Source organism: Miniopterus natalensis, chromosome 2 (assembly GCF_054644295.1).
Source record: "Miniopterus natalensis isolate mMinNat1 chromosome 2, mMinNat1.hap1, whole genome shotgun sequence".
Taxonomy (NCBI): Eukaryota; Metazoa; Chordata; class Mammalia; order Chiroptera; family Miniopteridae; genus Miniopterus; species Miniopterus natalensis.
In genome coordinates this window covers 10,781,051-10,802,663 of record NC_142082.1, presented here as the reverse complement: position 1 = coordinate 10,802,663, position 21,613 = coordinate 10,781,051, and the positions used below count along the sequence as shown (strand labels likewise).

Sequence of the window (21,613 nt, the reverse complement as noted above, 5' to 3'; positions counted from 1 at the left end):
AAACGCAAGTTGACAGGTGCTGATTTTCACAGATTTGGTTGGCGTCCGAGAAAAAAGCTGGGGAGCCCCAAGGCAACAATTCTGCTTTCTGTAAACAAACCGTGCACACATCTGCTTGCAAACAGCAACAGTACTGTACACTTGTGTGTTGAAACAACAGAAAACGGCTTATATTTTACAAATTAAGCCTTGTCCTCTCATAGAGCTTTCTTTCCCCACTTATCTAACTTATCTATCTCCTTAGAAAAATGTCTGCAAACATCTGCACGTTCATCAGCATGCCCCCCCCCCCCATGCAGCACTAACCAGAGATCAATGCAAGACAGACCTGTATGGAAGATCACCGAGCTTTTCCTAAACCCCGAAGGGAGGCGAAGGTTTCGAAGCAGTCCTTTGGCAGTAAGACGCACGTGAATGGTGGACAGGGAGAATTTGGGAGACAACAGCATGTCTTCAGAGCAGGCGGGAAGATTTCACACAAGAATCAACTTCCATGGGCTGTCACATACTGTCTTTTTAAACTCAGCACTCGTCCAGGCCAAGAAATACAGCGAGAGAAAACATGCCTACAGAGCAAATGTCATTCCAGCACACACACACACACACACACACAGAGAAAAACCCAGGGCCGCCCAAGCGTTTCTGGCTTCCCTCTGCTCTCCCAGATGTTGCCAAAACAATGCTCTTCCTCTGAATAAAATCTCCTCTTGGCAGATCCAGCAGGAGGCAGCCTGCGAATTACATCACACTGCCCATGCTTACGGGGTTGTTATGGTTCTCATCGGAGATGGCAAAGGGGAGGAGGAAGTGGGTGGTCTTAGGAGCTTTATATAACCACCAATAATGTCGCAGATTCTAACTACTTGGAAGGCTGTTACGGGAAATTAACTACTTACAGTGCCTCCTGTTTATTTTAGTAATCGGGAAAAAATTAAGATTTCATTAAAGTAATCTGTGTTCTGGTTTTTAAACCTTTAATTCCATTCGCACTAATAAAACTGGGGATTTTTTCAGATTATTTAGATGTAAACCTATCTATAAACCTGACACCCTGAATAAAATTTTTTAAAATGGCTTCGAGCAATAAGTGTTCCCTATTATAGTTTTTAAGAAAATTTCTATTATAGTAATGATGGACTGATAGAAAGTTAAAGTTTCAACTTTCACTTCATGTTCTTAGGACCTCATTAATAACCAACAATAAAAGGTTAATGCAATTTCTCCAGCAGGCGTAATATAATAGTTTCAGAGGAATAAAAATTAGTCAATCAGACAGGCAGCATTCTAAGGGCTACACTTATTGCTTGACTAATTGCATTTATAGAAATTCATGTAGCCTCTCGTGGTGATGTGCTGAGACTAGAAACACAGGGAGGGGTGTGGTTATATGTGTTTTTTTACTGGGATCTATTTAATGTTTATTGTAGTAGAGTGGCTTATGAAAGTACATTAAAATATGATGGCAAAAAATAAGGTAAGTCTAAAGATAAAGGTATGAACATAAAAAAATTACACCGGCAATCTGCTTACCTCTGTAAAGCAAGCATTATTAAACCTGGAACGGCCCAAAATCCTCTTTTTTTTTAATCTAAGAAAGTACAAGAAAACAATGTGTCAAAAATAATCTATGCTTGCTCCCAAGATTTCCTTAAAAAAGAAGAAGACAGCCCTAGCTGGTTTTGCTCAGTGGTTAGAGTGTCAGCCCACAGACTGAAGGGTCTCAGGTTCGATTCTGGTCAAGGGCACATACCTCGGTTGCAGGCTCCATCCCCGGCCCCCATCCAGGGCGTGCGCAGGAGGCAACCAATAGATGTGTCTGTTTCACATCGATGTTTCTCTCTCTCTCCCCCTCCCTCCCTTCCACTCTCTCTGAAAAGCAATGGAAAAAATGTCCTCGGGTGAGGATTGAAAAAAAAAAAAAAAAAGACAGTATTAGAAATAAATGTAGAACTTGTTAACTATAAGTAATCCTATTAATTGCTATTAAAATTGCAGAGAGCACTCACTCTTTTAGAAATTCTATGGAGCACTTAGGGTGTGACGAGGGAGGTAGACAGGCAGGAAAGGAAATTCTGAATAATTTCTCCTCTCTCTCCACTCAGCCCCCAGCCTGTCACTTTAGAGGCTGCAGACAAAAAGAGACAGACCAATAACTCATCAAGGGTTCGCTGTGGGAAAGACACAACTTGTTCCTACACAGACAATGGATCTTGGGAACACATTACACCCAAGGCAACTGAAATACAAATAACCATGGAAGTAAAGTCAAAAAAGCTACATTTAGGTGTTGCTCTTACATTTTATCTCAGTTTATTGTCATTAAAAAACACCAACCTTTTTTTCCAGATTCTGCATATTAATAGTATGCTATAACCACCTCTCCTCCAATCCCCCAATAAACTTGTAAACACTTAAGATGCCAATTAGCATTGGAATTGTAAATAGAAGAAAAAGTTAAATATTAATATTATTAAAAATAGACCTGACACCACCTCATATAGGATTGTCTTTTTGTTGTGGTTGTTGAGGTGGAGGGAGGGTTATCAAGTAATAGTAAACTCTAAATTACCCTGGTTAAAAAGGAAATCCTTTAGCCTAGACTACTCAAATAAAAAAATTAGCTACTTGCCATCCATTCCCCATATTTATTAAAATTTTTGCTTGCACCACACTAAGCTACCACATATAGTAAAAGTAAACATTGCTGGCCCTGCCATGCAGCTCAGTTGGTTAGACCATCATCCCGATATGCCAAGGTTGTGGGTTCTCCAGTCAGGGCAAATTTGAGAAACAACCAATGAATGCATCAGTAAGTGCAGCAACAAATAGACCTCTCTCTCTCCCCCTTACCGCTCCCCCCCAAAAAATGAATAAAAGTAAATGTTGCTAATGACCTTTTTAATAGCAGAGCAAGGAACTGCAAGAATAAAGAGAAGAAGACTTCCAGTCAAGGTGGCAGCATAGGTAAATGCAATACCCAGGACCTCCCACAACCACATCAAAATGACAACTAAGCTACAGAAGCACCATCATTCAGAACTGCCTGAAATCTAGCTAAACAGAAGTCCTATAACTAAGGGTATAAAGAAAAAGCCACATCGAGGCTGGTAGGAGGGATGGAGAGACAGAACAGTCTGGTCCCACATCAACATGTGGGGGATAAAAATCAGAAGGGATATCTCCACTGTAGAGGTCCCCCCTCCCCCAGAAGCAAGGGGTCCCAGCCCCAAACCAGGCCCCCCAATCCAGGGTTCCAGTGCCAAGAATATAAGTCCCCACAGATTCTGGCTGTGAAAACCAGCAGGGATTATGGCTGAGTGAGACGGAGAGCTTCTGGAGTCCCAGATGTTCCTCTTAAAGGGCCCATGTATGGATTTACTTGGTCTTACTCCCTCTGAGCTCCAGGACTGGGGTAGCAGCTCCAAAGGAGCCATGGACATACAAGAAGGAACTGGATTGTCTGGCATCAAGGTGAAGGTTGGAGGGGCAGCTTTCTCCCAGAGAGAAGTGCAGGCAGATGCCATTGTTCCTTTGCTGAGCCCAACCCCCACAGAGCTGGCAGGCAGGTACCATATCTGAGTCTCCATCAACCTGGGTATCACTGTTTGCCCCACCTTGGTGATTCCCTTTGACCCTGCCGCAACCAACTTGTGGGCCCACCCAAGCTATTTTCAGTGACTTTTCCATACAAATGGCTTATCTTGACTCACACTACAAACTTTCCTAAAATCTCTCAAACAAGCAGCATCTGGCTTTGGCATGTCCCATAGCTCTTGCTAAGTGGCCCCAGGTACGGCACTAGCACCAGCTGGCTAGGTTCATAGCTTGGCCTCTCCCAGGTACTTCCAAGCCCAAAACAAGTAACAGTCATCTGCAGATCATTTTGTAGCGCATGCCACGTGGTCCTGGTCAGAGCACAAGCAGTGGTTTACCTTGGCCTGCACTTCCCTGGAGACCCCAGAGCCAGCACACCAGGTGGACAGCTCTAGACCAAGCTGAAGCACCATCCAACCACCTCCACAAGTGACACACTCAAGGGGTGAACTCAGAAGGCACAAGAGCCCTGCTGAAACTAAACCTGCTTTGTGGGATTGGCCCCATACACAGCAGATCCTCCACTGTGATCCTTGCAACCAATCAGCCTAGGGGTAAATTCCTCCCATTGACATGCCAACAGCAATCAAGGCTCTACTACAACAGGAAGATGTACACAGCCTGCAGGGGTGGGGGGAGGGCACCTGGTGCACCCAGCTCAGGTGACTAGAAAGGCTGTGCCACGGGGCCCTGCAAGACACCTACTATACAGGGCCACTCTACCAAGACCAGGAGTTGTAGCAGTTCTACATAATACATAGAAACAAATACAGGGAGGCAGCCAAAAGATGGAGACAAACATGTCCCAAATGAAAGAACAGAACAAAACTCCAGAAAAACAACTAAATAAAATGGAGACAAGCAATCCACCAGATAGATACAGAATTCAAAACAACCAGTCATAAATAAAGGACATACTAATTGAAAATAAAAATAGATTACTTGGAATCAAGAGTAGAGTAGATAAAGCAGACAATCAAATCAGCAATCTGGAAGATAAGGAAAAGGAAAACATGCAATCAGAACAGCAAAAAGAAAAAGGAATCCAAAAAAATAAAGATCGTTTAAGAAGCCTTTGGGTACCAATATTCACATCATGGGGATGACAGAAGGAGAAGAGAAAGAGGAATGAATTGAAAACCTGTTTGAAAAAATAACTATGGAAAACTTCCCTAAACCAGTGAAGGAAACACATACAAGTCCAGGTAGTACAGAGGGTCCCAAACAAGATGAACTCAAAGAGGCCCACACCAAAACACATCATAATTAAAAAGACAAAGGTTAAAGACAAAGAGAGAATCTTAAAAGCAGCAAGAGAAAATCAGTTAGTTACCTACAAGGGAGCACTCATACGAATGTCAGCTGACTTCTCAACAGAAACTTTGCAGGTCAAAAGGGACTGGCAAGAAATATTCAAAGTGATGAAAAGCAAGAACCTACAACCCAGATTACTCTACCTAGCAAAGCTATTATTTATAATGGAAGAATAAAGAGCTTCCTAGACAAGAAAAAGCTACAGTTCATCATCACCAAACTAGTATTACAAGAAATGTTAAAGGGTCTTCTTTAAGAAGAAAAAATGATAAAAATATGAATAAAATGGCAATAAATATGTATCTATAAAAATTACTTGTAATGCAAATGGGTTAAATGTTCCAATCAAAGGACGTGGTGGTTGAATGGATAACAGAACAAGATCCTTACATATTCTGTCTACAAGAAACTCACTTCAGATAGAAACACACACAAAGACTGAAAGAGGATGGAAAAAGATATTTCATAAAAATGGAAACAAATAACAACAAAAAGCTGGGGTAGCAATACTTATACCAGACAAAACAGACTTTAAAACAAAGGCTATAATAAGAGACAAAGAAGGACGCAGCAATTCCACTTCTGAGTACTTATCTGATGAAACCCCAAACACTAAATTAAAAAGACATGCATCTATATGTTCATTGCAGCATTATTTACAATATTCAAGATATGGAAGTAACTTAAGTGTCCATCAACAGATGAGGGGATAAAGAAGAAATGATGCATAGATTCAATGGAATATCACTCAGCCATAAAAAATAAAATCTTGCCATGTGCAGCAACATGGGCGACCTAGAGGGTATTGTGTTGAGTGAAATAAGTCAGACAGAGACAGACACATGCCAAAAGATTTCACTTCTATGTAGAATTTAAAGAATAAATGAACAAGCAGAACACAGGCAGACTCATAGGTACAGAGAACATTCTGACAGCTGCCAGATGGGAGGGGGTTTGGGAGGATGGGTGGAAAAGGTGAAGGGATTAAGAAGTACAAACTGGTAGTTACAGAACAGTCATGGGATGTAAAGTACAACACAGGGAATATAGTAAATAATGTTGTAATAATTATAAAGAGAAGCAGTGCCAGTGAAAAGAAAAAGCTAAAAGTCAGAAGGAATAGTTCTTGTTTATACAGCGAAGTACATGCACACACGTCAGGTATACTAGATAAAGCCGAAGGACAGCTCAAACTAGGTTTCAGTTCTTTCCCAAACTTAGTCTGCCCCCTGGTGGCAATTCAGCACAAGTGAGCAAAAGCAAAGTGGCAGCCCTGACAACCTATTAACATCAACAGACAACTCTTATGTAAGACAATCTACCATGTGCCGGGCACTCGCCCAAACACTTTATATCTATTCGCTCATTTAAATAACTGAATAAGTACAGTTATTGTAGAGTCACAACAATTTGTAACTATACATACTTTGGGGCAGTGGGGAAGCATAGATTTTAAAACTGGCTTGAAAATGTTCTTTGATTACTTATTGATCGGCTGTTATCACTTGTGTCCTATCCGTAGTTTGAAATTATACCAAATATATGACAAGTACCTAAAGAGAAGAGAGTGCCCATCTTCATTATTATACAAAGTCTTAATTTGACTTAAGAGAATCTAATAAGTATCACCAAAGACAGAAAGGAAAAAAAAAAATCTAAGGAACTTTTGGTACCTAAGATAAAACAATATAATTACTGCTATAAAAATTAGGAATAAGAAGAGTTTTATGCAGTTCACCAAAGCTTGTGTTAGGATGTCAAGTGCAAACCAAAACCATGATTTAAAAGTGTATGTATAGTAGGATCTCAACTTTAAACAAAAAGAATAAAGAATATTGAAGGAAATATACAAAAATGTCCGCAATGCTCTGGAAGCTGGAGTAGGCGTGATTTTTAATTTCTTTGCCATATGTTTCCGTATTTCCCCATTACTGTATTTTTAACAAGCATCAGAGGCAGAAAAATAAACTTTTAAAAAAGCTTAAGCCTATGAAATATGCTGAGTTTCTATTAATGACACAAATAAAGAAAAACAATGAAAAAATTGTATATGTCTTCAGTAAGGCTTAAAAAACAAAAGGATATATTCTAGGGATGATGTAAGTATTTGGCAGGTCAATATGTTGTGATAGCAGAGTATATTCAAACGAGAATCACAGGCTCCACTGCAGTCTGAGCGGGGGGTGGGTGGGTGGGGGTGGGGGGGGTGTGTGTGTGTGTCTCTCTCTCTCTCTCTCTCTCTCTCTCTCCCTGCGCGCACATGAGTCCCTGCGTCTAATCAGAGACTTGACTGTAGAAGACAATGATGCTATGATTCTAGCCTGTGCTGTGCGGGGTGCTTAGACGCTGGGAAGTGCATCCAAACATGGTCTGATTTGTTTGTTGTTGTCAATGGCCTTGAAGAATCTGGAGAAAACTGATATTCGAACCAGAGATTCGAGCCTCTCTGTCTACCCCACCTTCCCTAGAGCTCTACGCGGAGTACCAATCTTAGCATTTATCTCCTTACTTTCCATAACAGACACTAATAACCACACTTCCTTCATTTTTATGACTTTTAATCTTTATGGTCTTATGTTCTAATCCCTATTCCAATTGTAGAAAGTTCAACTCAGGGTCCAATTTTTTTCCCCCATAATGTCCTATTCCTTGGTAGGAGGAAGATGCCTATAATGTAAATAATGATAAAAAAATTCACATAAAACAATTCAAAAAAATTTCAACCCCCACCCATAAGACTGTAAGTTCTCCAAGATCAGTGCCAGTGCCTTTTATTTTTTTGGTCTCCCAAAACAAGAGCAGTAATGTTTTATCCATGTACAATGTTTGCTTTAAAAACAAATATTTTAAAAAAACATGTTCATTGTAGAATTTTTAGAAAATAAAAGTTAAATTACATGTGCATCGCAGTGGTCTGTAACCAGTTTCTAAACTTAATATAAGCTTAAAAAACTTACTAAACTAAAAGCTTCACTTATCTTCCATGGCATTAAATAATCCTCTATATGTTACTTAATGGCTTCAAAAATATTAAAATGTCCATGAATGTAATTTAAACAGCATCTGTTGTTTATACCAGTCAGGTTGTTTCCAATTTTTCCCTCTTCTAAATAATTCTAAAAAGCGATAAATAAGTCAATCATTTTCCTAGAATCAATTCTGATCAATGGCATTCCTGGGTAGAAAGCTTCTGTGACCCGTCACCAAAGCGCCTCAGAAAGGTGTTGTAATTTACACTCCCCTTAGCAGTAGGCATGCGCCACCTCACTCATTCCCTAAACTAGACAAGAACTGATGGCACGTTTTTTTAATTACCATTTTGCAAACTTTTTTCATATGTTCCTTAGCCCTCCACATTTCTTCTTTTGTGTCGGTCCATTTGTTTTTCTACTGTGGAGTCATCTTTCTCTTGCTGACTTGAAGAAGCCTCTATGGAGTAAACCTGTCACGTATATTGTCCCATTTTGTTGTTTGCTTGTTAACGTTGTTCGTAATGTTTTTAATAGAGACATAATTGACATATACCATTGCGTTAGTTTCAGATGTACAACGTAATGATTTGACATTCGTATGTCCTGTGAAATGATCACAATAAGTCTAGTGATAGTTAACACCCATCACCATGCTTATAATGTTTTTGACAGAGGAGAAGATTAAAACTGTCGTCATAATTATTCATCTCTTCTTTTATACAGTTGTTCCTGCAAAGGCCTTTTCTATCCAAGTATGTCTTCTTAGTACTCTTACCATTCTTCAATCAATCTGGAATATACAGGGGGGTGGGGCAAAGGTAGGTTTACAGATGTATTTGAAACAGAGTTTATTCTTATACTATTATTTATTAATTAGTATATTATTTTCCATACAAACAACTGTAAACCTATTTTTGCCCCACCCTGTATTTATATGTAGTATGTGAAGTAGGCATCTAGCTCCTGCCAAAAAAAAAAAAAAAAAAAATAGCCTTTGTCCTGACAAGAATTTATTAAATAATCCATACTTCACTGATTTGAAACACCAAATTTATTACATTATCAAAATAACATCTCGAGTATGACAGGAGAGTTATAATCATAAACCAACCCTGAACAACAGCCTCATCTTTTCCTCTCACCAGAGGGAACCCAGGGCCCCCAGCAGGACCTCATCAGAGCAGGTTTGCAGCCTGTATCCATTTCCCAACACTTGGGAAGAGGGGTGCAGAAAGCAACCCCATCCTTCTGCGCTCTATTTAGCAAATGGATCTGGAAGGAGCAGTGCATTTTCTGCTCTCCGGGGCAGACACCATGGCACCTGAACTGATGATCTTGTGTAAAATAATCAGGGGGCTGGATAAATATGACTCTGGTGCTTTGGTTTCCCAAGTAGTCTTAATGTGTGGTAGAACCAAGGCAATAATAGCGTGTGGCATGTGTGATATCTTCCTTGTAAACAGTAAGCTGAGTTTTATTTAGAGTCAATGTTGGCTAGAATCTTATAGCATCATAATCTTTAAATAAATTACAATAGCTAGGACCCATGAGGATGGTTTTGACTTTCAGTGGGTTTTCCTGCTTGCTTTCAGGATTTAAAATAATTCAACTTCCTGGAAAAGAACTCTGACAGTAAGCCACTAGAATCCTAAAAGCAACGGCGAGGATTACCATCATCACCATCCCATGCCAGGAGACACAGCTAGCACCTGAGAGCTATCTATACAACAACTCTATGGGGTCAGAATTACTCCTATACCAGAAATTAGTCCCCAAATATTTCCATATTCCCAAGTGAGAAATCTGAGAGTTGGAGAGGCTTAGCAACTAGCCCAAGGTCAGAACAAAAGCAGAATGTCGCAGGACCAAGATTTAAACCAATACTCAAGGCCTCTGAAGATCATTCTCTTTCGGCTTCTCTTCGTTGTCTTATGAGATAACAGCACTGTCTTTGCAATAATTGATTTAAGGTTAAACTAAAACAGTGCTATACAAAATTTTCAATGGTTACATTAGCCGACAATTTAAAAACATAATACCCAAGGCTGACCAGGGCGCGGTGAAGCCAGCACTCGTTTATGTTCTCAATCACAGTATAAGCAGACACGAAGCTTTTGGAAAGCAATTTGGTTGCCCGAGGGAAGAGACTACAAACATGTATCTGTTTTGATTTACTTATGTTACTTTTAAAAATCTATCACAAGGAACTTCCCCAAACTTTAAAACTGATAATTGCAAAGATGCTCATCATAGAATCATTTTTAAATGATACAGAAGGGCCCCAAATAGTCAAGAGTAGTTAAACGACGCAGCTCATTAATAAAGTGATTACGTAGGTGATGGACCAGGACTAAAGTTATCTGAATTTTATTTAAACTCAAATTTTAGAATGCAAAATGGGATTTCTAAACCTCTACATGCTAAACTTTTTAGAGTTTAGTGAAGTGCTATAATTAAAATTAAATTACTATTTTACAAAAATGAAAGGATATGAAGTTGGTCAACTTAATTTTCTCCATTGTTTGTTGCTTAAAAAAAAAAACTATCTCCAGGCCATAGTACGATTATTTAGAATTTAATACTCAGAAGAACATGTCTGTATGTGGAGGCAGTGTCTTCTGTATCATCCAAAAGACAGCCATTTGCAAGCAGAATCTGAAGAAAATCAAGGTGATTTGTAGACACAGAATATGATAGCAGGGGAAAACCTCAGTGATCAGTCATTTCAATTACACAGAATATTTACTATTAAAGAGGTTATACATGATCCACCCAAAGTCACTGGATGCTTGGACACCACTTCTTAGCATCAAAGCTGTCCCTCCAAAACCCAACACACTGTGACTCTTCCTCAGCACGCTCATCATAACACGAGGTTAGTCTTAATTATAATAACTAACCACCTAGAAAGGCCTAGAAAAGCCTTGTTTCTGATTTTTGGGAAATACATGTTCATACCACGGTCTATATATTTAATTGCAACATTGACCCCTTAAATTACATCTTTTTCCACTGCAGTTATTAGGGTATTGATTACTAATTGGAGACAGGCATTTTCCAACTTTGTCATATACCCCATTTCTACCCCAAGGTTAAATGCTTTGCCAAACAAAACTACATCATAATTCATACTTTCCACGTCTTTTCTCACTTAATCAGGAGTTAATTTTCCATTCTGATAACCTTACCTGTCAAGGGTCAATTATATGCTTTGGAATCAATGTGCCAGGGAAAATGCCCAGTGCTAATAGTTTCTCTCTACAGTAGAAAGGAGCTATTCATTGGGGATTATCACGTATTATGCCTATCAGAAGAAATATCCTTTTTAATAGTTTACATGATCACAGACTTGAGACATAAAGACTGCCTTTCCAAGTTTCATATTTAATTCAGATTAAACCAGGCATATAAGATGATAATCTCTTAAAACATGTGGCTGTTACAAATGGGAAGCATTGATTCCCACTCAAGTGAAGCCTCTGTGATACAAAAGCTTACAAATTCAATAGCGAGGCACGCTGGAGTTCCCTGGCCTGTGCAGTTATCAGTGGAATCACGAAGGTCTAATCCTCTGAAAGCTATCTCAGCATCAAAGTCGGACATTTCTTTTCAGTTACTGGTGTATGTGCAGATTATGGGGCTTTGTCATCCATCAAAACTACAGATTCATGTCATCCCAGCGAGGGCTCGTTTGATGCCCCAGAAATGTATAGAAGACCCTGGACAGATGAGAACCTGCTGGCGTGCTGAAGGATCTTTTCCCAATATTTATATCTATTTTCTATTCAGTTCAGTAGAAAGGCAAACGTGTTGATAAACATTCTCTAGGTGGTTAATCTCAAGTTACCACATGATCCTGCACAGACACACAGCTGTGAGAGACTAACACCTCCCTGGGAAGGTAGTTAGCAACATATATGAAGAATTTCAGAAAGATTCGTGCAGTTTATGCAAACCGATCAGCTCAGTTTTCACCCCAGATAAAGTTCGGGAGATGATTCACACGGGAGGCCATGCGTGCTGCATGCCAAGAGCAGCCAGGGCGCGGTGAGGAGCAGCGTCGGTCTCCACGAGGACGGGGCAGAGCGCGGGCCGGTGTCAGTGACGCGGGGACAGCACCGAGCAGCCCTCGCAGCCGCAAGGCCGAGGCCTGGCTCTGCTCCTCTGCTCGGCCCTAACCTGGAACCAAGGGCCTAAGCCCCGGGCCAACCCGTAAGGGGCGGCCCCACTCGGGAACAAACCCTTCTTTTGCGTTATATGTAAGCCTCTCCTCTTTCTCTCACACAGGAATCCTCTCTGGGGAGATGGAAAAAAAGACAAGACACCAAAAGACATGCTAAAGAAAGGGCTTTGAGAAACTCTGATGGTGATCAACTCTGCCTGGGCTGTGGTGTAGCCGAGCCCACGGCAGTTCATCAGGCAAACGGGGCTCCTGCTGCTGATATAAAGGGACCCACACTGTTTCTACGGGAAAATACCAGGGTAAAGTAAGAGAGGGATTAAGTGAGCAAATACTATACTTAAAAATACTGGAAATGGAAATGCCAACGGATAAATATAGAAGAAATAATGGAATTAGGAAATCGCCATTTGGCAGCCGCTATAGGAATACTTCATTCAGACCAGGCAATGTCAGTGGATGCCAATACTGGCGGATAATTCTGATGAGAAACATGATATTTACATATCAAATATTTCTAAATATAGCAAAATATTACTCTACAAGACATATGCTAATTACAAAGGAAAAATAGCAACTTTACAGCGGAGAACACCGGCAAACACCTCGTTAACCAAATAATTAGAGAAAGTCACCAGAAATGAGGCAAATTGAAATCATGTGACTTTTTGTATGTGCTTTTTTTATATTCAGTATTATTTTACATTAGTTGCAGGTATACAGCACGGTAGTTAGACAATTATATAATTTACAAAGTGATTCCTCCCTAGTAATTCAAGTACCCACCTGGCCCCATACCCAGTTATTACAACATTACTGACTATATTGCCTATGTTGAACTTTACATCCCCATGACTATTTTGTAACTGCCAATTTGTACTTCTTAATCCCTTCACCTTTTTCACCCAGCCCCCAAGCCCCCGAATACTCACTGAGCCAGAGGGAAAGTCTGGCGGTTCATTCGCTTAACTTAAGGTTTCCAAGCTTAACTTCCCCTTCACCAACCCAGACGGGATTTTTTTTTCCTTTACTGTTTCCAAATAATCCTTGACACCCAACTCGGAGCATCCAATTCTATTTTAATATGCAATGCTTGCGATCACAAATGTCTACCTTGTTTACTGATATGTTATAAATTTGAAACAGCTAGAGGCTTTTCACTAGGCTAACCCACCCGGCACCTACAGCAGTGCTTATAGACGTCACATTCAAACCCTGCAGAAACATGCTGTTTTTCTGCCCTGATCTACGTCAAGTCTTTCTACAATGAGCCATCTGTGCATTCCCCCTGTGCCCGGATGACATCTGCAGCATTAGGTCAAACCGACACAGAGCCTTCCCTCCTACTGACAGGCTCCTGTCAACTTCCTACCCTTCTTTCCAACTCCCTCCTTCCCCGAAACCTAGAGGCCTGGTTTTCCCAAAGCTGATAGGGAGCTAATGAGAATACTGACGGTACTACCATGAAAATTCAACATAACTCCTTAAAGGATGGATGGAGAGTAACTTCATAACCATAAAACAACGGAACCAAAATTTCACAGAGCATATTCTATAGATTTCCACAGGAAATGGGTATTGGGTGTCAATTAGCATTTCAGCCTTTTCTAAATCGAAATACAAGAAAGGAAGTAGATGGTGTTATTAGAGTCTTAAGCATGCATTACAACTATCTAGATTTTAGTCTTACTTTTTAAAAATTAAATGTATTGGGATGACACTGGTTAATAGGATCATACAGGTTTTTATAGGTTTAAACACAAAGACCTTTAGTTTCCAAAGAACGCAATAAAAGGATTTATCACTAAAGCACAAAACACATTTCTCATGAGGGACAATATTCCTGTCCCTTAGCTCTCTGTCATATAGAACAGGAGGTATCCTCCTGAAAACAAACTGTCTCATCGCCACTCTGTAGGTTCAATATTGTTATACTGATCCAGCACCAGATCTATCATCAACTTTGTCAACACGTGAGAGTCAAAAATCTATATCTCAAGGGCAAAATTTCTGACTCAGATACAAACACACACATATGTTTACACTTACATGTAACATATATACATACACACAAGCACACACTCTCTGTGATCACTATTGTACATGTTTCCTACATTCCCCCCTTACTACTTGGGGGGGGCAAACTGTACTGAGCTGTACATACTTTTATGACCAACACTGACACATCTTACCATCAATTCTCTCAACACTCTCCTCTGAGCTGACCCATTGCTTTCTAGTAAAAAACACTTGAAGGATGCCACTATGAGTCATGGTGTCATTTAAGCATTTCTCCTGCCCTCTATTTCAGTTCCCACCATGGCAGCTGGTTAGTATCAGATGGTACTTAAATTTTCTCTTGTCCTCAACTGTTATATCCAAATCATACACTCTTCAGCGGCAAAAGTTCCAATATAATATAAGAGAAGCGTAATACTTTCCATTAACGGTGGGATCTTTAATAAGCGAGTTCTATTCCTGATATGGCCACTACCTGGCTGTACTGAATCACTTCACCCACGTATAATGAGTGGGACTGAGTATCAGGTGTGGAAACAGATAGCACCTCAGCTCATGAGCCCCCACTGACTGACTATGGTGCTCAGTCCCACTGAGACCAAACCTCTGCTCAGAATTCTCCTAAACACAGTGCCCCAGGGGCCCCGACCACTCAATAACAGTTGGTCTGTAGAATCAATACATGAAATTCCACATGTGCTCACCTAGGTCTTAGCCAGCTCTAGCATACAGTTTAAAATTGCCCGTTCGGTTTCCATCCTTGTCCTAGCTGTCTCAATTATGCCAGAATAACAGATTCTCCAGAATCCTTAGTTTTCATTTCCTCATGCTCAAAATGTAGTTCAAGTGACAAGGGAGGGCAGGAGGGAGAGAGGGAGAGAAGGAGAGAGGGAGGGATGGGGGGGCAGTGGAGATAACTGAATCTAAAGAGAAAATGAAGAGCGATCCTCAGAGAAACCCAAGCAGAAGCAAAGACTTTCCTGCTAGAGGAGGGCTTCTCATTGCTCCAGACTTTTATTTGCAAACTAACATTTCATGCTATGTTTTAGCATCTAGTTAAGATTAGCATTTGTTTTGTTTATTAAATTATGTATATATACACAGAGCCAACATTCTGTTCATTTCTGGAATTTTTCGTGGATCTGCTTAACACTCCCCACTGCGCCAGATCATCTGTTCACCTGGCTTGAAATCAAATCGCTACTGAAATCTAAGCTTTCAAATTCCAAAAGCAAAATCAGTCAACTTGTAATAACTAGAATGTCTCATATATACCCTGGAAAAACATTAAAAGAACAAAAGCAAAATTGATAGCAATCTGGATGACAGTATTTTCTTATTAAATAGCCCATTTAGACATGCACAAGCATTAAGCATGTTTGTAATACAGGACCAGGGTATATGTGGCCTGTCAGCCCCTCCTCGCCCTTGCGAGACATCACTAGTCAAACACAGACTTTTGCTCTGAACCTGGAAGCAGCCTGAAAAACCGTCAATACTCTACTCCAGGTGATTCTTACCAACTGACCAGTGTTGGCAGGCGAGCCAACTCCCACCCGCCATCCTGTGATGAAGAGACTGAGGGTAAATGAGACTCATCCTTCCCTCTGTCAGCTTCATCCCTTCAACAACTCCAAGCCCCTCCCTACAGATGATGAGGCACCAGCTTACTGTAACGAGGAAAATACAAGTGCCAAGTCCTCCCCTCCCATCCACCAGGTGAGAATACTGAGGCTAAGGGAGTGAAGGCCTGTCCAACTCCAGGAGTTCCCAGGGAAACCAGGAGTCAGAGCTGAATGAACCTTTTCTACGAATCACAGCATCTATGCCAGGGTTGGCCGCGAGGGTCAAGGGGAAGGATGTTCCATCTCTGCAGTCAGCCTGCTGTTCTGTTTCTGAGAGAGGAAACAGCTTTGGTGTGCATCTCTCCTGTTTCCTCTCACCAGCTGTCTCTCAAAAACAAACACGTTTTTTGTGGCCAAAATGCAAGGAGAGGGAAGCCCCTGGACTTCATATCTGCTAATGTGGCGAAACTATACACTCTCCAAAGACTCCCTTCCACATTGGCACAATGTCCTCAGACCTTCCACTCTGTTCAAGACCTGCAAAACGTAATATATTCTTATCCAATGATCTTAAAAACTGGACTTCAGCTATCTGGTTCTGGAAGAGCTTATAACATTTAACCTCTCTACAAAAGAGCACATTTGACCTAGAAGCGACTGTGCAATGTTTCATGCTAATATCCAAAAGGAAAATTAGTATCATAACTTTAAAATTTTCTATGCTTAAACACACACCCAAAAACCAGCTAAAATCACCCAAATAACAGAGATTCACTGTCTTATATATCTTGATTCAGTCACTTTAAGACTTGGTAATGTTATTTCCACAGGATCTCAAAGTACTGAGGACCCGATGCTAATTTTGCAACAGCTCGATGTGATCTCAGGAGTTCTGAAGTGATGCTCCCAACATTATCACATCACAAAGAAATGAGCAGACAAAGCAAGAAAACACCCCTTAGACGGGTTCAAATGCTCAACCCAGTAAGAACCAAGACACCGACCAGAAGATTATTTCCTGACATGATCCATCACTATCAGAAATAGGAAAATCTCAGCTCACAATGATTTCTCATGTTTTAAGGTAATCTTTAAAAAGCACACATCTTTAATATTTTTAGATATAATGAGTAAAATAACCAAAGATGTGATGTTTTCATTTTAATTCTAGGAAAGCATTTTTCTACACTCGTACAACTATAAGCTTCATACACAAAAACTACTAGCTATTTAATCAGAAACAAGACCATCCAATAATCTTTGATAATAGTCATTTCATGTGCCAACCGCATCGGCAATGCTGCTGAATTATACTGAGCTCTGAAACACATAAAATATACAACCAGTCAGTTCTATATAGAATCACTGACAACTTAAAGCATGTCCGAGAAATGCTGCAATTAACATAAATGATGAGCTTCAAAAACAGCAATCAAAAGATGCTACATCGATTTATTGAATAAAATTAAGAGCATGCTTACAAAGAAGAATCAAACCAGAAACCATCGACGTACTTCTGTTCCCGGTAAACGTGGCTAACAAAGGAGCCACACAAAGGCTGTAGGATCCCAGCACCAGCAGCGTCAGTAAAGTAGCATCATAGTGCCCCTCTGAGCCAGCCGGTGGGGCGAGTGTAGAATTGATCAATACGTTGGAAGAAATATCCGTTTCTGTACAACTGCGGAATCCTCCTGGTACAGTCATTTAAAAGGATCAGAGGCGCTCAGGCAGGAAAAGCCGCAGCCATGTTCCCTCCCGCGCCCTTCATGCTCGCTCTCAGTGAGTGAGCACGGAGGGGGGTCTGCAAGGTCCGAGGCCCACACAAAACCCACCGGGCCAGCTCGCAAATCAAGCTGAGAAAGAGACTCAGGGACCGAGTGCTCAATCCGCAGCAGGGACACGTCGCCACCAGGCGGGCTCTGTGGGGAGAGGGGAAACCCCTTTGTTAAAAGACAAAAAGGAACAGACAAAAGCACTTCGCAGCCTCAGGAGTGTCAGGCTCGGCGCTGACACGGTGGCCGAGTCAACATGGCTGTCAATGGTAAAAGCCCGGGTGGTGACACCGCGGACCGTGTCTGCTTCCAGGGACACGAATTCCAGCGTCGCGGGGTCCTCGGGGAGCACGCTGCGGATGCCGTTTGTTTTTAAAATCCACATTGCACACGGAGAAAGCTGCAAGGGAAATGGCCTGAAAATAGCACACGTGTGAACTACCTTTCCAAATGCATAATGATCTGCCCCGTGCCAACCCCACTGATCGTGCCACCGCTTTAAAACCCAGGCAATAAGCGGACAACGATCCTGCCTGATTTTAAGTAACACAGGCCAGGTCCCCAAAGTCCCGGTAGACAGCTCCTTACTAAGAAAGACCAGCTACCCTGCTAGGCGAGCTCTCGGAAATGCGCTCACACACTCGGCGCCTCAGCCTCGGTTCTCGGTTCTGTTCACATGCTGGCTGAGTGCCCCTGGGCCAGCGACAGCCTCTCTGGGCCCGAGTCACCTTACATATAAAGTCAGTAACGGCAGAAGTTATTTGAGAGGGGGGAAAAATGAAATAATGTATGGTAACCATGTAATAGTGCTCCATGCCCAAAAGGTTCACTAACCACGACTCTGCTGTGTCCCTGTCTCCTCCCCAGGAAGAAGAAATCGATTCCTCCTTAGAGCAGAAAGAAGTCCCCTCCTCCCCACCACACCCTTACATCTTGTTTTATCTGGTATTCTAGTTATCCCTCTACATAAATATCTTCTTTCTTCTCAACTACCTTTCAGAAAGGACCATTTCTTTCATAACCCGTATCTCTCATTACATCTGTCATGATGCCTGCACACAGCTGGCACTCCAAAATTGTTCAAATTAACTAATTTTGTGAGAAAATTTAAATGAGCAAATAAGTGCTTAGACCAAATACCTCTTTTGAATGAAAAGGGAGAGCTCAATTAATTCACCCATTTTATACACATAAAACAATTCACATTAACCATCAACTTTAAAAATATTCTCCTGCATTTAAATTACTTAAAATTAGGCTTGAAGTTATAATATACTATTAATATAATATAATATAATATAATATAATATAATATAATATAATATAATATAATATAATATAATATAATATAATATAAAACTGAACTTGGCATCCAAAGATTATAAAACACACATCTACAAAATTCGGTCTTTTACAAGATAAATGGAACTGAAGTTGTCTTGTGCCTGATTTTCAGCTGGATTCGATGGCCCCTAGATTGCTTTCTTTCCTTAAACAAACCTAAAAGCACTATCCATTCCAAAGACACCCTTTAGAATCCTTCATGCAAAAATAAATAAATAATAATTCCAGGGGCCTTCAACACAAATATTTCAGTGTTTCGTAGCACATTTGTCAAAAGTGAATGTCAATGAAAGAATGTTTTTCCTGCCAAACTTTCAGAGCAAAAAGCAAAAAAAAAAAAAAAAGTGGGGGAAAGAAGAGGCAGTATGCATAAGTTCCCCTAAATCACAGAATCAAAAACTCTTTTAATTACTTCCAGCGCACTCATTTTTCACATAACTACAGTTCCAACAGCTCCCAAAGGGTGACCTACGCCGACTCACAGTTACTGCCGTAAGTGTTCAGGTCACTGTGGGCGCTGGAGGCAGAGGCGGGGCTTCCTGCCCTGCGGAGCGCGGAGCCTTTCAAGGACCCGTTGGATTTAGGGAGTGGTCTCGGCAAGTTCACCCACGACGGCTGCGCAGTTTTCAAAGAGGTAGCTTTTCCTTGAGGGTTAAAAAAAAAAGTTTCTACTGTCATTCATTTCAAAAGTTTTAAGCTTGTCAACTCAAACTCCTGCACTAACGACTGAGCGAAAACGTAAAACGAATATTCAGAATCCTATCACGTCGGAACGGAGTCTTCGCCTAGACTCACTTATTTTTTTATGTATTAGAAGCAGAAGCGCAGGGAAGATGGTGAGGCAAGTGGGGCGGCTGTAACCAGTAACCGCAAGTAATGAACTCGTGTCCTCTGTGATACAGTGAGAGATCGGAAGGAGCCATGGGGGACAAGCTTTTGGCAAAGTGAAAATCAAAGCATAAACAAAACAAACTGGTAGGACTTCCCCCCATGCTGCTGATTGAAAATGAGCCCATTCACCCACCAGGCTACCGTTCACGCACCAGGCTGCCATATTACAAAAAAAAAGATGAAAAATTTAAAACAACCACACAGCACAGCCAGGCATGGCTCAGCAGTTGAGCGTCGATCTAGGATCCAGGCGATTAGGGTTCGATTCCCGGTCAGGGCACATGCCCGGGTAGCGGTCTGCAGCCGATCAATGACTCTCTCATCATTGATGTTTCTCTCTCTCTCTCCCCCTCTCCTTTCCTCTCTCTGAAATCAATAAAGATATATTTATAAATAAATAAATAAATAAATAAATAAATAAATAAATAAATCACACACGAAGGGGGGGAAATCAATTCAATGAGAAAAAAAACTTCACTTAAAAAATACCTAAGTCTAACACCAGGTGGTGCTCTTCACTCCTTATTTGCCAAACTTAAAGGATCTCTACTCCAACTTCTCTTTCTCGCAGCAAACGCGTTTCTGCTTATCAACAAAATCTCTGTGCTTCACGTTCCCTGGCATCTCTGAAGTCCCACCGTCTCACACTGGCTGCCTGAGTGTGGACATTTCCAAGTCCGAGCCTTGACTCAACTCTCTTCCTACCCGTGTCTCTTGCAGAGTCTGTTTTACTCACTTTAACCCTGCCCTATAGGGATGAATCTCAAATTCCCACCTGCAGCCCGATCCTCCTGCTGAACCCCAGTGCCACTCGCATTTTCAGTTCCTTGCTGAATCTTTCAACTTGGACAGTTAGATAACCTACCTACTTAGGCTAATCGAAATATAGTTTTCCCTTTTCCCCAGCCTCCGAACATTGGAATCACCTCCCCCCAAAACCCCCCACCGCCCCGCGCCAGATTACCACACTCTAGCACCAAGTCTCCCTGGGCTAAAACTATCGCATCACTGAAGACTGTAATGAATTGAAAAGACCTTAGATGAAAATGATAGTGTCACATATTACTGATGGTGCCGTGAGGAAAGTATTTGGCTGCAAAGTAATGCTCCTTACTTTGTCCCAGTGACTTCACCTCCAAAAATCGAATCTTAATAGAGAAAAAGGAGCTTAACCTCGGGGGGCTGTGGCACTTAAAGTGACCCAAATTACAGTTCTACCTGTCCCCAGCCTCACCCCTGTGCTATTCTTCTATATGGACATGCTTCCTGCTCCAGTCAACGTGCTTTTCTCTCTGACACCAGGGTGTCAGGGTTCTAATTCACTAGGAACATCGTTTCTTCTCAAAGAGGTTTTCTTCCTCCCAGTCCAAGTCCTACAAATCCTTCCTGACCCCCTTATATTTTGCCTGAACAGCTGCATTAGACACCATATAGGTCTTGCCTTCCATCCTTCCCAGCCCCACCATGGGGGTCTCCTGAACAGGAAAAGTAAGGTCAGGACCCGACCTAAAACCGCCCTTTCCCCATCATCTACAGGATGCTATTTTCAGTCCTCTCACCAAAAATTCAATCGTAAAGGCATGAAGGGCAGCCACAGGGCCCATTCCTACCAACTTCTCCCCAATGCCAGGCTCCATCCCTCTCCGCAGGCCTCATTTTCATCTCTCTGGGCCTCTGTACGCTATTCTTCTGTTCAAGACCATCCTTGTGGATGAAATGGCCTCCTTTCCGTCTAGCCCTCTGAATTGTCGGGTGTGTACAAAGTCAACAGATGGTTCCTTTAAATCGCTGCCACTCGTTGGCAGCCCCACCCCAAGATCTATGAATCACAATCTCCGTTTTAACAAGAACCCCGGTGATTCAAATACACCTTAAGTACCAGCAGCACAGCTGAGAATCAGGACCTCTTTGCAAAGCCCTTCCTTCCAGGACACCCTCCCGGTGTGCGGTGGGCCACCCCTC

At 41.5% G+C, this 21,613-nt stretch overlaps 1 protein-coding gene across 10 annotated transcripts in view; it reads right to left on the bottom strand.

Annotated features, from left to right (window-relative positions):
* MTUS1 (microtubule associated scaffold protein 1) overlaps nt 1-21,613 on the bottom strand; it is a 118,431-nt gene that overhangs the window by 42,060 nt on the left and 54,758 nt on the right. The window contains exon 4 of one of the 10 annotated variants that reach the window (XM_016209018.2): nt 19,243-19,404. The exons of 8 other annotated variants lie outside the window; for them this stretch is intronic. In XM_016209018.2, the coding sequence (XP_016064504.2) occupies nt 19,243-19,404 (162 nt within the window). Of the gene's footprint in view, nt 1-328; nt 702-19,242; nt 19,405-21,613 lie in introns of those variants that run through there. One more of the 10 variants, XM_016209028.2, reaches the window with a different exon arrangement.